At 42.7% G+C, this 19812-nt stretch overlaps 1 protein-coding gene across 3 annotated transcripts in view; it reads right to left on the bottom strand.

Moving 5' to 3' along the window:
* Nucleotides 1-6609: 6609 nt before the first annotated feature.
* DCLRE1C (DNA cross-link repair 1C) overlaps nt 6610-19812 on the bottom strand; it is a 29349-nt gene continuing 16146 nt past the window's right edge. For all 3 annotated transcript variants that reach the window (XM_033958720.1, XM_033958719.1, XM_033958718.1), the window contains 5 exons: nt 15401-15537; nt 14297-14351; nt 11290-11378; nt 10679-10779; nt 6610-7962 (listed from right to left, as the gene is read on the bottom strand). In XM_033958720.1, coding sequence (XP_033814611.1) covers nt 6992-7962; nt 10679-10779; nt 11290-11378; nt 14297-14351; nt 15401-15537 — 1353 coding nt within the window. In that variant the 3' untranslated portion in view covers nt 6610-6991. The remainder of the gene's footprint in view (nt 7963-10678; nt 10780-11289; nt 11379-14296; nt 14352-15400; nt 15538-19812) is intronic.

Here is a 19812-nt window from a genome sequence, read left to right as displayed (position 1 = left end):
ACCGCACGGTGCATCATAAAGGCTTCGAGGGTCCTCAGCTTTCTCACCAGTCCCTCCTGGTCGAATCCTCACCCAAGCGGTCTCATCCTGGCCAGGTCTATGCTTCAGTGCCTCCGGGCCGCGAGGGCAGAACCATGGATAAGTTTGGTCGACGCATCTATCAGAATTCGATGATGACGTCTCGAGTCCTGAATTACAATTTCCACTTTGCAGCCTACTTGGAATTTTTTCTACCTGTGCTTCGGAAGTTCACACCATTCATCGAGTCCCAGGCTAGGTTTGAGTTTGAGGAAGTGGTTGCTTCGCTGTCCCAACTTCGGCTTCAGTTAATGCAATCTGCCTATGATGCGTTCGAGCTCTCAGCCCGAGCGGCGGCCTGCTCGGTGGCGATGCGCCGGTTGGCCTGGTTGCGGACCATTGATATGGACCCGAATCTTCAGGACCGCCTGGCGAACGTCCCGTGTGCTGGGGCGGATCTTTTTGACGAATCCATCGAGATTGTCACGAAGAAGTTGTCTGACCACGAAAAGTCCTTCCAATCTATCCTTCGGCCGAAGCCTAAGCCTCAGTAGTCTCGACCTTCTCGCCCGCCGTTGATTTATCAGCGGCGTTATCAGCCGAGGCAAACTCCACCTGCGAGGCAACCGGCGAAGCGACAGCCTCCCCAGAAGGGTCAGCCTAAGTCTCAGTCGCCTGCTGTCCCTAAGACCACTCAGCCTTTTTGACTGTCTCGTCGAGGGCATAACCAACCTCGTTCTGCCTCCCCCTGTTTTTCCCATCGGAGGGCGCCTCCATCATTTTTATCATCGCTGGGAGGCCATAACAACCGACCTCTGGGTCCTTACTATCATCAAGGAAGGATACTCTCTTCATTTCCACCGGGTCCCTCCGGACCACCCTCCAAGAGAGTATCCTTCCAACTTGACTCAGACCGCCCTTCTTCTTCAGGAAGCTCAGGCTTTGCTCCGGCTTCGTGCCGTGGAGCCGGTCCCGACGGACCAACTGAACCAGGGATTTTATTCCCGGTACTTCCTTGTTCCAAAGAAGACGGGCGACCTGCGACCCATTTTGGACCTCAGGGTCCTCAACAAATTCCTAGTCAAAGAGAGGTTTCGCATGCTGACCCTTGCTTCTCTCTACCCCCTCCTCGAGCAGAACGACTGGTTATGCTCTCTGGATCTCAAGGAGGCCTACACTCACATTCCCATTCATCCGGCCTCTCGCAGATTCCTCAGATTTCGGGTGGGACATGCATCTGCAGTATCGAGTGCTTCCATTCAGTCTGTCTTCGTCTCCCAGAGTCTTCACAAAGTGTCTGGTAGTGGTGGCCGCTGCACTCCGGAACCAGGGTCTTCAGGTATTCCCTTACCTCGACGACTGGCTGATCAAGGCTCCCTCGGCCTCAGGGGTCATCTCGGCGACCCTGTCAACGATTCTGTTCCTACAGAGTTTGGGATTCGAGATCAACTTTCCCAAGTCTCATCTACAGCCGACCCAGTCTCTTCCCTTCATCGGGGCTGTCCTGGATACCGTACGTCTCAGAGCATTCCTTCCTCCTCAGCGCATGGATGCTCTTCTTCATCTCTGCCAGTCTGTGTCTTCTCGCCAGACCATCTCAGCGAGACACATGATGGTCCTCCTGGGCCACATGGCCTCTACAGTTCATGTGACGCCGTTTGCCAGACTCCACCTCAGAATTCCTCAGTGGACCCTGGCATCTCAGTGGACTCAGGTGTCGGATCCGTTGACTCGACACATCACAGTCACTCCTGCTCTTCGGCAGTCTCTACTCTGGTGGATGACCTCTTCGAATCTATCCAGAGGTTTGCTGTTTCATTCTCCTCCCCACCAGAAGGTTCTCACAACCGATTCCTCGACCTATGCCTGGGGAGCGCATCTGGATGGGCTTCGCACTCAGGGATTCTGGACCTGTGCGGACCGACTCCATCAAATCAATCTTCTGGAGCTCAGAGCCATCTTCAATGCTCGTCAAGCTTTTCAACATCTGCTTCACGACATGGTGGTCCTCATTCGCACTGACAATCAGGTCGCCATGTATTATGTCAACAAGCAGGGGGGCACGGGCTCGGCCTCCATCTGCCAGGAAGCTCTCAGAGTCTGGGATTGGGCGGTTCGCCACAACGCCTTCCTCAAAGCTGTCTACATTCAGGGGAGGGACAATGTCTTGGCGGACAAACTGAGTGGTCTTCTCCAGCCTCACAAATGGACACTCCATTCCAAGCCCCTTAATCAGATCTTTGCTCAGTGGGGAACGCCTCAGATAGACCTCTTTGCGGCTCCCCACAATTTCAAACTGCCTCAGTTTTGCTCCAGGATCTACGCTCCTCATCGCCTCGAGGCAGATGCTTTTCTGCTGGATTGGGGGAATCGCTTTCTGTATGCGTTTCCGCCATTCCCTATCATTCAAAAGACTCTGGTCAAGCTGAAGTCCGAACATGCCACCATGATTCTGATAGCTCCTCGGTGGCCCAGGCAACCTTGGTTCTCCCTTCTACTTCAACTCAGCAGCAGGGAACCGTACCTACTTCCAGTGTTTCCTTCACTGCTTACTCAGCATCAGGGGTCTCTGCTTCATCCCAACCTGCAGTCTCTCCACCTGACAGCTTGGTTCCTCTCAACGTAACTCCGCACCAGTTTTCCCAGGCGGTGAGGGATGTCTTGGAGGCTTCCAGGAAGCCTGCTACTCGTCAATGCTACTCCCAAAAATGGACTAGATTTTCTTCATGGTGTATTTCTAATTCTAAGGAGCCTCAGCGAGCCTCCCTATCCTCTGTTTTGGACTATCTTTTACATCTGTCTCAGTCAAGTCGACATCTATACGAGTCCACCTGAGTGCTATTGCGGCTTTCCATTAGCCTCTACAAGGGAAACCTCTCTCTTCTCATCCTGTGGTTTCCAGATTTATGAAAGGACTTTTTCATGTCAATCCTCCTCTCAAATCGCCTCCAGTGGTTTGGGATCTAAATGTTGTCCTTTCTCAGCTTATGAATCCTCCTTTTGAGCCTCTGCGTAAGGCTCCACTAAATTTTCTCACTTGGAAAGTGGTTTTTCTGGTGGCCCTCACATCTGCTCGCAGGGTCAGTGAGCTTCAGGCCTTGGTGGCGAACCCACCTTTCACAGTATTCCATCATGACAAGGTGGTCCTCTGCACTCACCCGAAATTCCTGCCTAAAGTGGTCTCTGAATTTCACCTCAACCAATCCATTGTGCTTCCAGTGTTCTTTCCAAAGCCTCATTCTCATCCTGGAGAATCAGCTCTTCACACTCTGGACTGTAAACGTGCTTTGGCTTTCTACTTGGATCGCACCAAACCACACAGAACTGCTCCTCAACTTTTCGTCTCCTTTGATCCAAACAAGGTGGGACGACCTGTATCGAAGCGCACCATCTCCAACTGGATGGCGGCTTGTATCTCTTTCTGCTATGCTCAGGCTAGATTACCCCTTCGCTGTAGGGTCACAGTCCATAGGGTCAGAGCAATGGCAGCCTCTGTAGCCTTCCTCAGATCGACACCGATTGTGGAGATTTGTAGGGTTGCCACTTGGTCCTCGGTTCATACGTTCACCTCTCATTATTGTCTGGATACTTTCTCCAGACGGGATGGGCAGTTTGGCCAAACTGTGTTACAAAATTTGTTCTCCTAAGTTGCCAACTCTCCCTCCATCCCATTGAGGTTAGCTTGGAGGTCACCCACTAGTGAGAATACCTGCCTGCTTGTCCTGGGATAAAGCAATGTTACTTACCGTAACAGTTGTTATCCAGGGACAGCAGGCAACTATTCTCACGTCCCACCCACCTCCCCTGGGTTGGCTTCTCTGCTAGCTACCTGAACTGAGGAGACACGCCCGGACCATCGGTCGGGAAGGCACTGGCGCATGCGCGGTGTGGGCATCTCGAAACTTCTGAGTTTCTTCAAGCAAGACATGCTTGCGAGATGTCCGTATCGGGGCTCTGTCGGATGACATCACCCACTAGTGAGAATAGCTGCCTGCTGTCCCTGGATAACAACTGTTATGGTAAGTAACATTGCTTTTTCTTCAGTGTCGCTCCAGACTGGCACAGATCAACATGACCAGCAGGTGTAGACTGAGACCAACATTTGGCTGTAGTATAAATGGGCTGTGCCATCCCTAATACACTCGGTCTGCTCTTAAGTTTCCAGCAGGTGGTGGTAAGCTGTTACAGTCTTCCCTGGTTTAGTGTAGGGCTGTTGGAAGTTGATTAGTTGCATTGGGGGTATCCATTCTGGGGTCTGTCCGATCTCAGGAATATCACACTTGACAGGCCACCTCCCTGAAATTTTTTTCTGTAGCAGTGCCTCAGCTGTAATCCTTGCCCCTGGTACTGGCAAAGCATATGGCTTAGAGCAGTGGTTCCCAACCCTGTCCTGGAGGACCACCTGGCCAGACGGGTTTTCAGGATTGCCCTAATGAATATGCATGGAGCAGATTTGCATGCCTGGCACCTCCATGATATGCTGATCTCTCTCATGCATATTCATTAGGGCTATCCTGAAAGCCCGACTGACCTGATGGTCCTCCAGGACAGGGTTGGGAACCACTGGCTTAGAGAGTCAGTGGAGTCTGTTAAAAAAATAAAATCCTGAGGCAGTGCTGGTGTGAAGGGAAACCTTCCATTGAGTGTAAGTGATTTGTATTGTTAACCAGCAGTACTTTTCTTCGAGCTTGGTTGCGTATTGCGCAATGGGAACTTTTAAAGGGAAAAAGTACTCATTGTGCTCCAGACGTGTGGTTGATGTGGCCGGCCTGTACTTGCGGTGTACTGGCTGCCGTGAAGGGGAATCCTTGTTGGCTTCAGGTGGCAGTGTCCAGGGATCCGTTTCACACTCTGGCAGTGGGCTTCCCCCCCCCTGTCTTTCTTGTCCAACCCCCTTTTTCTGTGTTGGTTACCACTGAAAGATATAAAAGCTGGATGTACTAATAAAATATAGGCAATCCCTTTAGGACACTGCCTGCGTATTCTTTCTTTCTAAGGGGAATTGCCTCCAGACGTCTGAATAGATGAGAGTGTGTGCAGGACGATTTCGGGACCAAGAAACGGATCTTGTTCGTTTCATATAATAAGAGCAGCGGCATTTGGTTCGTCTGGTTTAGCTGGCAAACAGTGGGGACGTTTTCAGAGGTTTTTGTGTTCTAATCAGTATCCAACAGTGTTTACATGTCCGCTTTGGGCATTTCCTTGTCTTCTCCATGTGAGTGGAGTTGGAATGTTTTCAGCCAAGTTAGTTTCTGCTTGGCTCTGTTAGACTGCTTGTAGATGGGACTGCACAGTCCACTTGTACTACTGCCAAAAGTCATTATGTCTGTCTCCACCTGCTGGGCTGGCAGAGGAGCGTATACCCCTCCGTTCTGTGCCTGTTTGAAGGGACTAAAAGAAAGAAAATTAGCAAGTAAGAACCTAATTTCTCCTTCGTCTTTATCTGCCTTTCTGTTTCTATATTCGGTCTTGCAAAAGACAAACAGGTACCTCATAGCTCAGCTACTATTTTATTATTCTAACCTCTGGCAGAGTTGTTCTTAAAAACTATGGAGCTCATTCTGCATTTTAATGAGTTCTAGAACTTAGTCCATGTGACGTCTAAATATGAACAGGTTGCCATCATTGTTTACCCTCTCAGAACAAATCAAGTTTATTACTGTCAAGACACTGCAAAGTTTCTCATGTTCTGTTTTTGTTATTTATTCTCGTGATAAATGATGGAAAACAATAAAAATATTTGAACACGCAAATAAAAAACCCTTCCTCATCAAGGCAATAGGAACTCAGATCCCTTTGGTAACTCTTTACCCAACATTCATTACCTTAAGAAATATTATGACATCACTTATGCTGTTCCTGCAAACTTTTAATGTAATTCTTGTTAATTTTGATGCAATCCGCCTTGAACTGCAAGGAATTGACGGAATAGAAATCACTGATGTAATGTAATCAAAAGCCATATTTGTGACTGAGTCACATGACATGTTTAATAGAACTTCAATTCACCGCAGCAAACTTGATAAACTTAGACAAGATAGCAGAATGAAAAGCAAATGCAGCTCAAACCTTACTATACAGAGACCGTAGCCTTATGTAATACAAACATCATAAAAATACTTTTTCAGTATGAGACAACTATAACAAACGCCATTTGCCAGCACGGTTATTTTTAAATATTCAGTACAAAATTACATTGTCACTTTCTGTTTTGTTTGAATTGTCATACAAGTATAGATACTTCACAGCAGACTTTCTACTGAGGTATGCAGCTCTTTGCTTTAATCCATCATCTCTACTTTGCTCCATAACATGATTAAATAAGACCAGTGTTGAGAAAGTGCACAGAAATGGTACCAACAGCTACCAGGGATTTACTACAAAGTAAAAGCTTTAAAAAAAACAAACTTATTATTTCACATACAACCCCCCCCCCCCCCATATACCCAAGGCTATATGCCTCTAGCTTCTGTTCCACAGCCAATAGCATATGCAATATCTGATTAATGCTTATTCCTAAGCCACACAGAATGATCTGGACTGAGAAGAATTTAGGAACTAAAGTCAAATGATAACGGCAATATAACATTATACAGTAAATAAAATTTAATATCAGCTTAGATCAATATACACTTAAGAAAATGTTTTTCTGGTACTACAGTCATTGCCTGGAAGACTCCAAGAAGGGAGTTAATAGGACAGTCCATTACGACCATTTGTGACACAAAAGCTTCCAGTGACCAGCGTGGAAGATCAGTTTAGATGGTTTTCTCATACTACAATTTACAATGCTGAGCTCAAAACCTAGATTTGTATTTTATTTAACAAAAGAACCTGTTTAAGAGGTAATAGGCTTTTAGTGCATTAAGTTGAGTTCTAGCAAAAAGGCTTTGGAGGTAGTGAACCGATGCACTCATTTTCCTAGAGATCTGAAGAGACCTGTGAGGGTTCAGAGCATTGGTTTTCCTGTCCCTTATGATAGCTGGCTTTTCTGAATGAGTAAAGTTTCGCCTGTCGACAGCTTCTCGTACAAACACTGGAGCTTGTGCGGCTTGGGTTGCTCTGCCTCAGGCGTGGATGGGATCTCAAAGTCAGAGGAGCCCTGAGAGTCCACTTTTCCTAAAGCGCTTAAAGCCACTGCTTTCTCTTCACTTGAGCTACGGCTCCTGTGATTTCCTTTAGAGGGTTTGTATGGGTTAGCCATAGCATCTGTTAAACTTTTCAGATGGTCTTTCTTCATGTTAGTGTCTGTGGTTGCTGGAAGAGGCTCATTCTGTTCCAAAACCTTCCAGTTTTGGGAATCCCTGTGACTGTCAGTGGGAAGGTGACCTGTTGCGCCACCACCTTTGGTTAAGAAGCCGAGTTCAGCAGCTTTTCTTTCCTGAGAAGAGAGCAGTATTGTATCCCCCTGGCTATCCCACGACTGACTTCCATGCTCAGATATGTGAGTGGACTGAGAAGAATTCAGCGAGGAAATGTGGGTCGAATCCCCATCAGAATCGCTGAACAGGTTTGGAGACTGAGATTCTCCTGCCTCTATTTCTGAGGTATCATCGTTCCTGAAAAAGGCTTCCCACTGTGGAATACCAGCATCACCAACCCCCGCCGACTTATTGCTTCTCTCTCTGGAAGCTGGGCCAGGATTTGGATTTTCTGTCACTGTTTCTGACTTGCAGACTAGAATCTGCGATAGCTCTCCTGTAATTTGCTCACATGACTCCTCGTCCTCATCATTGGATTCCTCGCAGTCCACATAATCTAGCCCCAAGGAGAGAGGTAGTATGCTTTCATTATAGAATTTTCTCCTTTGAGCATCGTCTTCCTGGCAGTTTCCAGGTAACACATGAGTGGGTGGTCCTGCTGTGTTCACAGGCTGCTGACTTGGAATTTTGTGCTTTAGTGTCATGAAGTGGGAATCAAAGAGATCTTCAATGTGGTTTTCATCTGTGAAGAAAGAATAGTTTGGTTTCACTAAGTTACTTTTTTTTTTTTAATAAATATTTTTTATTCGTTTTTTAAATTCTTACATCAAGTGAAATACATGTAATACATTCAATTATGCAAAAACACTTGAAATTATTATTAAATGTTCTTACAATGTGAATTAAATAAACCCTTTATCAGAATTTTATATCATATTAATATTACAATAGTTTTCCCTCCCTACCCCTTCTATATGTTCTATACATGTGTTATTATATCTGATCAGTAGAATAATTTGTCAATGGTTACAACTAAGTTACTTCTAAATAGCCTGGACAAGGAATGCTGGATGATAAAGTTTAGTTTAGGACAATGTCCCTCAAAGAGACACAGATTCCAGAATTTTACTTTATTTTTAAAAATTCCCTTCATAAGTATACACTAGCACAGATGACATGTACGTCGCATACACAATGCGCAAGGATACAACTGCCCAGACAAGCATCATTCTTTAATGTGTTGGTTCGGACCAACGGCAAATAATTTTAGTTTAGATCTCTTTATGCAGTAGTTATCCTAACTTTAGCAATAAAGCAATCAAGGCTTTATTACTGTTTTGATCTTCTATATATAACTTTTCTTTATTCATTTTTTCATATTACAACAAGTATATCAGAAAAATACATATAATCTTATAAACACACACTTGATTTTCCTTCATGAATACTTTAAGTACAATATATCATATTTATATTCATATTTTTATAATGTTTTAGATAATATATAAATCATTTAATATGTATGACAAATATAAATAAAATAACTCCCCCCAAGCCTTCCCTTCATATTTCAGAAACTATAACCTAATACTTAAAAATACATTAATTCATACATATTGTAAAGTAAATAAAATAATACCCACCCACATCCCCACTTACCAAATCTCTTATTATGGGAAAATGTTATTAATCATTACAAAAATCTGCTAATGGTCTCCAAATCTTCAGAAATTTACCAAAATAACCTTTCTGTGTTGCTATTGTGCGCTCCATTTTATATATATGGCATACCGAATATATAAAAGTTATAACTTAATCTGTCATAATTTTTCCAGTTTTGATCTTCTTATCTTTGTGAACAATACACACTACACAGAAACATTAAAACAGCACCCAAAATGGAAAACAAACATTGGTAGCTGTCAAAAATAAAAGTAATTCATCATCTTCTTAACACCTCTAAGCAGTTTATCAAGAGTAGTAATATGGCCACAGAGAATGCCCTCTCACTTAAAACAGGCCTTCTTCATTATTATAAATGAGGGAACACCTGCAGTTCTCTCTTGCAAAGTCACTCTCAATGCAGTTTGCAATTCTACAAATTGGAAGTGACCAGTGGAAAAAGTCTCTGTGTACAATTCTGGAGACCAGCTTCAAAAGATGGATGGCTACTAAAATGATCAGTGGTCTTTGTCAGAAAGCAAATGAGGACAAAGATCTCAATCTGTATGCTTTGGAGGAAAGGCTGGAGAGGGGGGATGAGATAGATGTTTAATACTTACGTGGCATAAATGCACATGAGGCGAGTCTTTCAATTGAAAGGAAAAACTGGAATGAGGGGGCATAGGATGAAGGTGAAAGAGCTGGACTAAAAAGCAACCTCAGAAAATAGTTTTTCATGGAAAGGGTGGTGAATGCTTGGAATGGTCTCTCGGTTGAGGTGGTGGACATGAAGTGTATCTGAATTCAAGAAAGCTTGGGACAAGTATGTTGGATCTCTAAGAGAGGAGGGGATAGTAGAGAGGTTTCATTTTTCAATGCTTCTATATAAAAGAGATTTACAAACAGTGGAGGTAGTGCATGCAAATTTTACCTCCTGCATATTCATTGTGGATATCCTGAAAACCTGACTGGCTAGGTGTGTCTCAAGGACTGGGTTGAGAACCCCTAGTTTACTGCATAGGGAATCATGCTTTGCTTAACACAGTGGTTCTCAACCCTGTCCTGGGGACCCCCCAGCCAGTTGGGTTTTCAAGATATCCCTAATGAATATGCATGAGAGAGATTTGCATACCTGTCACTTCCATTATATGCAAATCTCTCTCATGCATATTCATTAGGGATATCTTGAAAATCCAACTGGCTGGGGGGTCTCCAGGATAGGGTTGAGAATCACTGGGTACATTAGTCTGCTGTACCCGCATCTGCTTCTCTATCAAATGCAGCAAAGTGAGGAGTGATGTTAAAGCTTCTGAAAGTTTGGTATCCTTTTTATTATTATTTATTTTTCTACAATTTTCAGATTTCATCAAGCGAAATACATACAACTTGAATAGATCAATATAACATACTTGTGAATTCATAAAATCAGGAAAAATAACTAATTATTGGATATTTAGTCCACAATTTATAAGGAGGTCGACAGGAAATATTTCAAATAAAGTAGTACAAAATACTAAGAAGTGGCATAACTCTGAGTTACCTACTGCTGGTATAGCAAGCTAAATATTACCGGCCACAATTTCTCTTCCTTCTCTCAATTCAATAAATTCCAACAGCTGTTTGGGTTCAAAAAATAAGTAACTCTTATTTTGATAAAAAGTCTGGTAATCTTCATGACGTCTGAAGCACTTGGCAAAAAAGCACCAGAAGGCTAGATCTTAAACTGCACACCAAAAGAACAGAGTGTCTAGAGGGCTGTAGGCTTGACCTAGTGCTGCAAAGGTTTTGTCTCTTACCTACATCAGTGAAGGATTTTCTTCTGGATCTCTTCAGTGTTCCAAGTGGTCTATACTTGGGCTGTAGACTCTCAGAGCATGATTTGCATAAAGGCTTTAATCTGAAAAAGTACGACGACAGCATTTCAGATTAAGAACTATAGATTCTAAAAGTTGCACAACCATGAAAACTACTTTTGATGCCTAGTGTATTTCCTTAGAGTTTCTACAAGGCACTTTCAAACCCATGTGAAGGTCAGGGCTCGACTGGTAGCCTGAACCCACATGGAGGTCCAATACTCCAGAATGTGACTTATTAACTGTGGTGGATATAAATGTTTAGGCTGACTGATTCCCAGAGCCACCTGAAGATGTACTTCATGGAACATAGGCCTAGAGTCTCAAGCCCATCTGAGGCTTCAGCCCTAGGCCCTGGGCTTGAAGGAGTCCTATAATCCCATGAGCAAGTCATCTTGGGTGAAAGGAATCAGGGAATAATTAAACATCTGTCTCTTACTATGCACAATAAGAGGTCTTCTGGTAAGAGGGTTAACTGCAGGAAAGACATCAAGCTCAAACCCTCCCCCCCCCACCAAAAAAAAAACCAAAACCACACCATGCGTTGTACTTACACTTCTAAGACATACTCCATTGTTTTACCCATAGGTATTACATTGGGATACACATTGACGGGACGGATATAGCTTAAGAAATCCTTGATCTGAAGAAAAAGGAACCACATTTTAGAAACAAGAGGGCCCACCAGTTTAAATAAGACCAACAAACTTCAGAACCTAGTAGATGTTATCAAAAAATATCCAACTGCAGCCAAATCGCCCAGTTGCCTTATCTATATTTTATAATCTTGTGGGTAACTGAGCAGACAAGATCCCTTTGTAAGTCTATATCACACACCGCTCCTATCTCATTTCCAACTACAAAGCCCCAGAACAATGCAAAGAAACAGCACAGTCACCTACTTGAAAGTCTAACTGCGGCCTTTCAGGGCAGCTCCCTACCATGAACATCTAGACAGATATTTATACGAGTGGCTGCATTTCTATTAGAACTTATTTCCAACCAAGCAGACAGACCCAGCTTCTTGTTTTATTCTATCACCACAGCCTGCCAGACAGACCCAGCTGCTAAAGGATTCTGCTTTCTCTGCCTTTTTTAGGTTTAGCCTAATAGTGCAGTGGGCTAAGATCCTGGGGGACCGAGATTGATTCCCATTGCAGCTCCTTGCGACTCTGGACAAGTCATTTAATTCTCCCTTACCCCAGCCCACTAGGGACAAATGTCTAGTAGCACTTTAGAAATAATATGTAATAGTAAAAAAAAAAAAAAAAAATCTATATATGAATCTCTATTAATAAAAACTAGAAAGCAAGACAGTTATTTTCTAAAGAAAGTAACCTTATAGAGAACATTTTGCCAGTGTCTTCCTGTTAAGGAAATTGATTATATTATATGGTTATATTCTTCAGTTACCTGTCAATTACAAAATAGTGACTGATTAAAAGGGCAGACTAAGTGCAGTGTTAGCTGACACAGCTTTAGAAGCACAGCTACAGAAAGTTAACCAGAGCTCAGTTGCTCCTAGTCTTGAATAATGACTCGGGGACAAATTTGTCCCTGTCCCATAAGCAGTGCCTCCGCTGGGTCAGACCAGAGGTCCATCGTGCCCAGCAGTCCGCACACGCGGTGGCCCATCAGGTCCAGGACCTGAACTGTAATCCTCTATCTATACCCCTCTATCCCCTTTTCCAACAGGAAATTGTCCAATCCTTTCTTGAACCCCAGTACCGTACTCTGCCCTATTACGTCCTCTGGAAGCGCATTCCAGGTGTCCACCACACGTTGGGTAAAGAAGAACTTCCTAGCATTCGTTCTGAATCTGTCCCCTTTCAACTTTTCCGAGTGCCCTCTTGTTCTTTTATTATTCGAAAGTTTGAAGAATCTGTCCCTCTCCACTCTCTCTATGCCCTTCATGATCTTGTAAGTCTCTATCATATCCCCTCTAAGTCTCCTCTTCTCCAGGGAAAAGAGTCCCAGTTTTTCTAATTTCTCAGCGTATGAAAGGTTTTCTATCCCTTTTATTAGACGTGTCGCTCTTCTCTGAACCCTCTCGAGTAACGCCATATCTTTCTTAAGGTACGGCGACCAATATTGGACGCAGTACTCCAGATGAGGACGCACCATCGCCCGATACAACGGCAGGATAACTTCTTTTGTTCTGGTTGTAATACCCTTCTTGATTATGCCTAGCATTCTATTCGCCTTCCTACAAGCTCTGTCCTCATCTGCACAAGCCTCTGAACACTTTAAAATCATAAGTGTTTGAGGCTTATACAGATGAGGACAGAGCTTGTAGAGATGGAACAGGAACTCACAGCAGCCATTTTTTCAGCGAGACTACACAGACAGGAGTGTAAGAGGTCTGCTCATGTCCCAACTCACCCCACTGGACCACCAGTGACTAAGGGAGGCCCTGGGGAGGCCTATACTGTTTCTCAGAGGGAGGGAAAGAGGGAGCATGGTGATTCTACAGCAGGGAGGGAGAGAGGGAAGGAAAGGGCCCACAGTGATTCTACAGCTAGCTGACAGCCGAGACAGGACCCTATCCTTCACCTTAGGGGAGGGAAGGATCACTCCTGCCCGTTTGGCTTATCATACCCATGGACCACCAGGATTTAGTGTTGAAACATTTTATTGAATTTTATATAGCACACAAAAATCCAACAAATAATGAACAAATACAGCACAAAACCAGATCCCCCCTCCCCCCACCCATACAGTACACATGCCAAAATACCATAGCCCCAAAAGGCCATACTTCATAGTCATAAATGAGGAATCCAGGAATCTGGATTCTTATAATCCCCGGATCCCAACTGCCGACACTGGCCCAGCGATCCACCACAGACAATACCCCTCCCCCCAATAGTGACAGCCAGGCTAGCTCAACCTTCAGGGGTAACAGCTGCCCCCCCTCCCCAATCAAAACACCCAAAAGAATAAACGACCCATCCCTAACCCAGAAGATACCACCTAACCCAAGAGAACTCAACCAGCAAACTCCCAAGAACCCCCCCACACTTAGCCAGCCCCAGATCAAGTCCAACTCCCATCAGCCATACCAATTCACACTCCACTACCCTCCCAGCTCAGTCAGAAGAAGATTATGCCCTTTAGGATGCAAAATATATGGATCCCAAAGGTGCAGAAAGCAATACCCCCCCTTCCTAGAACCCTTCACGCCACTGCCAGTACCCAGGAGACTCACTAGACATCCAGTATTTCAAAATACCACAGACTGAGTTTACGACATAACAATCTGCAAACTCCCCCCATAGTTCCATAGGACCACTAGGATTTAATATGGACCTGGGGAGAGGCCAGCGCTAGGTTTGGGAGGGGGAGGTGGATGCTGGGTGGCACTTGTTCATTTTTAAATTATGAAGAGACTACAATAAAAAGAAAAAGCCTGGGGAAAGGGACACAATCGCCTACTTTTTCCTGCTGGCTATTCCTTTCGCCTTTTTGACTTGTTTGGCCACCTTAAGATCATCAAGTACGATCATGCCCTAATGCACAGAAAAACTTCCCCCTGTTTTTGTAGCACTTCCTTATACTCACCTCACTGTAAGAGGAATGAAATGAGAAACAAGCTCTGTATGAACTCTCTCCAGTCCTGAAGTTAAAAAAACAACAGGGGGGGGGGAGAACACCCCAGCAATTTTATCAGTACATTCACATAACCATTATATACTTATTTGCTACAACAGAATCTAATGCTGAACTGGAAATCCACTCCTAACCAGAGTGTTGTTACTATGCTGACCGCAAAAGTAAATCTAACCCCAGTATCTAACAGCAAACTGTGGGCAGCTTTAGAGAGACTTCTATTGCCCCTGAACACTGGAAAATAGATACCTGCTTCATATTCCAGACAGAGATTAGAGATCTCAAAATTACTGGGGACAGTCTGAGTCTGAAACACAAGTCAACCACTCTCACCACAAACACATCTCTAAGAGGGCAGAGGATGAGTGGAGTAGAACGGGTACAAGTGGATCGATTTTTCACTCCGTCAAAAATTACAAAGACTAGGGGACACTCGATGAAGTCACAGGGAAATACTTTCAAAAACAATAGGAGGAAATTTTTTTTCACTCAGAGAATAGTCAAGCTCTGGAACGCGTTGCCAGAGGTTGAGGTAAGAGTGGATAGTGTAGCTGGTTTTAAGAAAGGTTTGGACAAGTTCCTGGAGGAAAGGTCCATAGTCTGTTATTGAGAAAGACATGGGGGAAGCCACTGCTTGCCCTGGATCGGTAGCATGGAATGTTGCTACTCCTTGAGATTCCGGAACCCTGCTACTCTTTGGGGTTCTAGAATGTTGCTACTATTTGAGGTTCTGGAATCTTGTTACTCTCTGGGATTCTGGAATCTTGCTATTCTTTGAGATTCTGTATAGAATGTTGCTACCCCGTAGGTTTTGGCCAGGTATTAGTGACCTGGATTGGCCACCTTGAGAACGGGCTACTGGGCTTGATGGACCATTGGTCTGACCCAGTAAGGCTATTCTTATGTAGATTTACTAATAAGAATCTGTAACAATTGCATGAAGAATGACAAGCTTTGCTACAGTTTTATCTCATGTAACAGCTCCATCACTTTTTAATTCTTTTAAGAAGAATTAAACACCACATTCCAGTTCTTATGAAAAGACATTTTCATTACCTTACTATTACATTTGTTTTCTTGGACCTTTCCCCAAACCACATGGTGGACGGTTTGATACTAATGATACGCAGTGGAGTTCCATTTTTGGAGGTCATGCCACAGGGCAATCTGTTCCCTCTTAGGTAGTCCTCATCCTAGAGGAAAGAATGGAAGAAATACATTTTGAGACTAGAGAGAAATGCTCAGATTTCCTCCCATTGTTTTCAGAACCATCTTTACTCTGACGACTCCCAAATCTACCTCTATACCAGAAAATTCTCCTGCTGGTATATCAAGAATAAAATTACCTAAACAAACCCAACCTGGAATCCAAGCCCAAGTCTCAGCCTGCTTTTCTTTTTTTTTTTTTTAATTCTTTATTCATTTTATAACTTACATCAAGTGCACAGTAAGTATCAAACAATTATAATACAATATCACTTGAAAAAATCTTCAATATCATACACCAAGAAAGATTTAACCCTCACCCAGATTCATATATAACTAAAATATACTATCTGAAAATAATATCTTATGACATTCATATATATATATATATATATATATATTCTTAATGAAGAAACCAAACTCCCCCTGGATGTCCCTTTACTCTGTTCTATTTTGTATATACTGGTTTGCTCAATAAAGAAATATTATACAAAAAAAAAAAAAAGTGTAACTTATTCATTACTATAATTTAATAATGGTCCCCACACATCCTTAAATTTATTATAATAGCCTTTTTGAACTGCCAACGCTCTTTCCATTTTATACACGTGACAAGCCTGCTTTTCTGAAATTTTTGCCTGATGTTCCACCACCATCTGAAACTAAGCATGGTCATAAAGCTTTATTTACATATCTTCCCCTATCCTCAGCTCGTAACCTTAGGGTCATCTTTGATTCTTCCTCTATTTCTCTACACATATCCAGACTGCTGTCATTTTTCTCTATTGTATCAATGAAATACATCCCCTTCATTCTGAACTCGCTACCAAAATCCTTATTGAGACTCTAATGACCTCCCTCTTAGACTATTGCAACTTGCTCCTCCCAGGTGTCTCTCCTCCTTCAGCTTATTCAAAATTATTCTGCATGACTTGTCTTCCAGCAATGTTACTACACACCTGTAATTAATTCTCTGAACTCAAAGCCCCGATGACTCTCTGCCTACTGATTTGTTCAGAAAATTAATTGACTCCCTTAACCCCTATTCATGTTCTATTGTACTTTCTAGCCTTCAGTTAGATTGTTCTCCATCATACTGGAAATTAATTCATTGTTACAAAATCATGTTGCCCTTTCATATGATACTATATTATTTGGTACATCAATGAGATTTAAAAGCCCAATTTCTGCAAATAATAATAAACTTCTATTGATATTGACAGGGGTTGCCATTCAGCAGATTACAGAAAATTGGAAAGATTACACTAAACAAAATTATACTTTTTGGTGGAATTCAGTATGCCATATTTATAAAATGGAAAGGGTGCTTGCTATGCAACAAGGAAATTATTATAAGTTTAAAAAGATTTGGGGGCCATTGATTATTTATTCTAATGATCAGACATCTTAAACACCTTAGTATTGGATAAGATATAGGGGGGGGATTATGAATGATTATAATTAATTGTTAATTATTAATATATGGGTGGGTGGGGTGGGATTCTTTTATATTTATATATTTGGAAGAATATAAATAAGATTGTCAAGTGATTAATTAAAATTCTTTCTGATTGATTATTAGACACTTGTAATATTTGAAAATGAATAAAGATTTACAAACATATTGGAAACGGGCCACCCTTGCCTAAAAGATCTTAACTCTGATCCAGTGCTTGCTTTCTCTATGGTCGTGGAATAATCTTTTAAGATGTAAGCTGAGTGCCAACTAACACCCTTCCCCCAAGACAGAGCAGCTTCCGCTCACAATATTGGACTATGCGAGGATGAACTTAAAAGGCCTCATTTGGTTCTTCTCTTACGCACATTCATTTCACATTTCAGGTATTAGACTAAAATGGTTTGACTCTTATTTACAGCAAAAATCCTTTAGGGTTCACAGGCACAATTCATTCTCTGCCTCGTACATGCTACCTTGTGGCGTCTCACACGGCTCAATTCTAGCCGAGTGGGAACTAAACTAAACCGCATCTTCTCTATAAATATAGAACTCGACAGTTTACAAAAATTAAGAGGGAAGTACAGTGGGAGTTAGGGAGGGAAGCGGAAATAGACATTTTTGAAAATAGCCAAGTTTTCAGGTGTCTTTGGAATAGTTGGAAACAGCCCAGGTTACGCAGCTGGGCAGGGAAATTATTCCAAAGCTCTGTAGTTTTGAAGTGAAGAGATTTCCCTAGTTTTCCAATGTAGGTAACGCCTTTTAGTGAGGGGAAAGAATGTGAGCTTTTGGATTGATCTCGCAGCATTCCAGGATAGAGGAATTAAAGGGAGACGAATGCCATGCAGGGAACTACAAGAAGCATCTATGTCACCATCAGAGTAACCCGGGCCGTTGCTGTTACTGAAGATATTAATGATGGGATGGTTGAACTTCCTGTTCCCGTGTAACTGGAACTGCTATAGAAAAAGAAATTCTGTAGCCAGCTAGAAGGCCAGCCGTGCATGGAGAATGGAAAGGCATGACACAGACCTGTGTTAATGTTCGTTAAAATTTCAATGCACATTAAACATTTAATGCATTAATCGTGTTATTAATGTGCAGCCCTAATTATTAGACAAAACTCTTTCTTTATGCCGAGAGACCTATGTGCAGGACACAGTCTCCCAGATCTTAAAGAACTCGGACTGCCATTACACTGTCTAGTCCTTTCCCCATTTAAGATTACCATAACAGACATCAAATTTTTGGAAAGACAGACCTCGATACATCTGTCAAACTTCATGGTGCTAAACAATTTGTTAGGGCCACCCCTTTCCTCTAAGGGGAGCCTGGCTTTTGATATCCAATCCTACTGGATGTCTTCTAAAATACTCACTGCTGCCCAGCAAGCTTAGAATTCGGATAACCCACCTCTCTATCATTTGCTTGTCCCATGCACTTTTGCGTTCCCTCCAACCTCCTTTTGGTCATCCCATTACTCTTTTTTTTTTTTTTTAATTTCTTTATTCAGTTTTGCATATTACAACAAGTGTATCAGAAAAATTCATGTAATCTTATAAATACACACTTGATTTTCTTCATGAACACTTTAAGTACAATATATCATCCCATTACTCTTTCATATTAGTTTGTGTGTTGTCCAAGCGGTTCGGATTTTTGGACTTATAGTCGTGAACTCAGGGCATCTGATAAATACCACTTTGTCCAAACAGGACACCACAAACTGCGAGTGGTAGTTTTTCCATTTTAAGGTTTTGTCTATTCCCACGTGGGTGCAGATACAATCGATTACCATTGATTAACTGTAAACTATCCACTCTATGGGCTCCTTTTACGAAGCTGCGTTAGGGCATTAACGTGTGGAATAGTGCGTGCTAGACACCAACGCCAGCATTGAGTTGGCATTAGTTCTAGCCACAAAGCGCACGGTAATATCCTGCGTGCGCTAAAAACGGTAGCACACCTTAATAAAAGGAGCCCTATGTCTTTGGTGAACATAATATTTCAGGCTTAAAAAAAAGCACCTCTCCAGCACACTACGTACCTTTTACTAGAAATGTTAGTTCTGAATTCTTTTCACAATTTCACACAATTTTTTCATAAAATAGCTCTCTTAATTTTCCAATCCCAAAAGACCAATGAGCCTGCATTTATTAATAGGCTCCTGATCCCATACGAGCCCCCTTCGTTAAAAATTCTTGGTACCTGCCATGCCTCTCTTTTTTCTGTCACAGCTCCTCATATCATTTTGCTGTCCTTGTCCAATCTATCATCCTCTCCAAACTAGACTACTGTAATGCCATCTATTTAAGTCTAACAAAAAAAGTCTTCAAAGACTCCAGCTAATCCAGAACACTGCAGCCAAGTTGATCTTCGCAAAACGCAAATCTGATCATGTCTCCCCACTTCTGGCCAAACTTCACTGGCTCCCAGTGATTTCCAGAGTTCATTTCAAATGTACCTGCCTGGCTTTTAAGATCGTTCACGGCATCCTCCCCACCCTAATCCCACTATCTTATAACTCCTCGAGTCCTGACTCCACCAGGAAAATCCCTCCTTTTCAATATCACAGGGCTTTGGAACAAGCTTACTGTCCCACTACGGAACCTGAACTCCCTCCAATTATTCCGTAAGCACCTGAAAACTTGGCTTTTCACAAAAATGTAATTTTCTCTTCCCCCCTGTACGTAACCCCAAACCCTGATTCTTCTCTTCCTATATTTAAGTTCTTATAAACCGTGCCTAGCTCTACATCTGTGGAGAAGATGCGGTATATAAACTTAAGGTTTAGTTTAATATTCAG

The sequence above is a fragment of the Geotrypetes seraphini genome, chromosome 9 (genome assembly GCF_902459505.1).
Source record: "Geotrypetes seraphini chromosome 9, aGeoSer1.1, whole genome shotgun sequence".
Classification (NCBI taxonomy): Eukaryota; Metazoa; Chordata; class Amphibia; order Gymnophiona; family Dermophiidae; genus Geotrypetes; species Geotrypetes seraphini.
This window is presented reverse-complemented; position numbering and strand designations above follow the sequence as displayed.